Genomic DNA, 2740 nt, shown 5'->3' with positions numbered 1-2740 from the left:
ATCTTAAAATGCTAACATTACAAAGTAATGGTAATTGTTGTTTCTCAGTAAATTTCTCTTGAGAAAAATATAATTAAACCATATGGTAAATGTAATCCCTGTGGTACCAAGTCAAAATAGAAATACTCTGGATCCCCGTACCATGTTATAATTTGAATCACAGCAAGCGAGGAATAACAAGAAAGGAAAGAAAGCTCACATTGTGATTCTAGGTATGTTTTTTCTGTGCATCATTATATAAAAAATTATATTTCAGGCTATAAAATGAAAATTTTGTGAGTTTTACTTTCTATGAATTTTAAATGTTTAATCACTGTTTAATCTTTTTAAGTAAAAACAAGTAGAAATATGTATGAAAGTAAATAGTTAAATGTAAAAATATTTTCTCCATTTGAACCTACTAACTGACTTTAAGGAAAGCTGTGGGTTTCAGAACTGAATAGGACACCTTTATATATTCACTTTTTGCACTTCATTTTTGTGAATGAATGCTCTTATACATTAATTAAATAACAACCTATGTATATTTTTCAGACTCGAATATTTTTCAGATACTAATAAAAATATATATCATTACATAATTTGAGGTCACTGCTTTCTCTTAATTATTGTGAAAATAGACTAAGACATAAAACTCAAAAGCAGGAGCTGGAGCAGTGGTGCAGCGGTAGGGCATTTGCCTTGGATGTGGCTGACCTAGGACAGACAGTGGTTCTATCCCCTGGCATCCTATATGTTTCCCTAGCCAGGAGCAATTTCTGGGCGCATAGCCAGGAGTAAATACTGAGCATCACCGGGAATGGCTCAAAAAAAAAAAATTCAAAAGCAGCAGGAATTTTTCATTCATTTTTATAGAATAATTTAAAGGTCTATTCCAAAAATTTAAGTATATGTTTTTTTATATCAGACCACTTTACCTAGCAAGACTGCTTTGCAGAGGTTTAATGAAATTATGATAGATTATTAGATATATTTTTTTTATTTTGGGGGGATGTGGTAACCCAGAAGTGTTAAGGGCTTACTCCTAGCATTGTGTTAAAATATCACTCCTACTGGACAAGAGGGGACCACCTGGCGTGCCAAAAATTGAATACCTGTTATCTCTGGCTAGGATTCCTTTCAACATTAACTCCTCTTCTCTTTTTGTTCCAGAGATGTCTGCCTCTGAGGCTACAATGTATGGAAACCAATCCATCTGCACCAAATTCACTTTTGTGGCTTTTTCCTCCCTTGCAGAGTTACAGCCTGTACTGTTTGTTGTGTTCTTAATCATCTATTTGTTTACTGTGGGAGGTAACCTCATCATTATCTGCCTGATTTGGATGACCCCTTCTCTACACACTCCCATGTATTTCTTCCTGGTTAACCTCTCCTTTCTTGAGATGTGTTATATCACTAGTGTGGTACCTCAGATGTTGGTGCACCTGCTGGTGAAGAACAAGACCATAAGTGTGGGAGGTTGTGCAGCTCAGATGTACATATTTGCAATCTTGGGCCTAACCGAATGCTGCCTGCTAGCTGCTATGGCTTATGATCGCTTTGTAGCTATTTGTTATCCACTGCATTACACTATCCTGATGAATCCTCGCGTATGTTTGAAGTTGGCTGCAACATCTTGGTTTATTGGAATAGTTGTGGAGTCATGCCAGATCACGTGGGTCTTCACTTTGCCCTTCTGCGGAACAGGGACAATTCAGCACTTTTTTTGTGACATAATGCCTGTAGTAAAGCTGGCTTGTGTTGATACTTCTCACAATGAGATTGTGATGTTTTTTATCTCTGTGCTTTTCATCATGAGTCCATGTTTTCTCATTCTGTGCTCCTATGTGCGTATTCTTGCCAACATCTTGAAAATTCCTTCAGCAGCTGGCAAACGCAAAGCTTTCTCCACTTGTTCTTCTCATATCCTGGTTGTTTCTCTATTCTATGGCACTGCCTTATTCACCTATTTACAACCCAAAACTGCCCACACTCCAGAAACAGACAAAGCAACTGCACTCATGTACACAGTAGTCACACCTGCTCTGAATCCTATTATCTACACATTGAGGAACAAAGAAGTAAAGGAAGCCTTTCGCAGAATAACACAGAGAAATCCTCTTAGACAAGCAGCCTAAATCATCCATTATGGTTGAATCGCTGTACCCTAAAGATGCTACCTGAGTTATATGATCCTTATATTATTTCATTGTCTGAAAGTTATATAAGACAACCAGAAACCTAAACTTTATAATATGTTTGAGAAAGAAATTGAACAATGCAGTAGGTCTTTAAACTATTTATCACTCATTCACTTAATAGTATTCAACTCATAAAAGCATCGAGAATTTTCTGTTTCCTGGACAAAATTTTTCCTGAAATGTTACTAAATGAATGTTAGTAAGATTTATGCCTTAGTGATGAGGTAAGTGGGAAATACTTGATTAAAATGATAAAATCAATACAAATTAATGAGGAGTCAGAGTGATAGTATCGCAGGTAGTTGGTTGCTTTGCATGTGGCTAAGCTGGGTTAAATTTCTAGCACCAGAGTAATCACTGATAGCAGAGACAGAAGTAATCCCTGAGCACTGTCAGGTGTGCCCTTTAAAAGTGAATGAATAATTTTATTGTCATATGTAAACTACAGAGTTTAATTTCTTCTGTTGGTATTTCTTTTAGGTGAGACACACCTGATGGTGCTTAGGATTTACTCCTTGCTCTGTGCTCAGGAATCAATCCTAGAGGTGCTCAGGGGAGTA

The 2740-nt window shown here is 36.6% G+C and overlaps 1 protein-coding gene across 1 annotated transcript; it reads left to right on the top strand.

Moving 5' to 3' along the window:
- The first annotated feature begins 1154 nt into the window (after positions 1 to 1154).
- Positions 1155 to 2117, top strand: LOC126022133 (olfactory receptor 10A2-like). Its single transcript, XM_049782982.1, has one exon. The coding sequence runs from the start codon at positions 1155 to 1157 to the stop codon at positions 2115 to 2117; it is 963 nt and encodes a 320-aa protein (XP_049638939.1).
- Positions 2118 to 2740: the final 623 nt, after the last annotated feature.

This window comes from Suncus etruscus, chromosome 11 (assembly GCF_024139225.1).
Source record: "Suncus etruscus isolate mSunEtr1 chromosome 11, mSunEtr1.pri.cur, whole genome shotgun sequence".
Lineage (NCBI taxonomy): Eukaryota > Metazoa > Chordata > Mammalia > Eulipotyphla > Soricidae > Suncus > Suncus etruscus.
The sequence above is the reverse complement of the archived record's forward strand: the minus strand, read 5'-3'. Positions and strand labels throughout refer to the sequence as shown.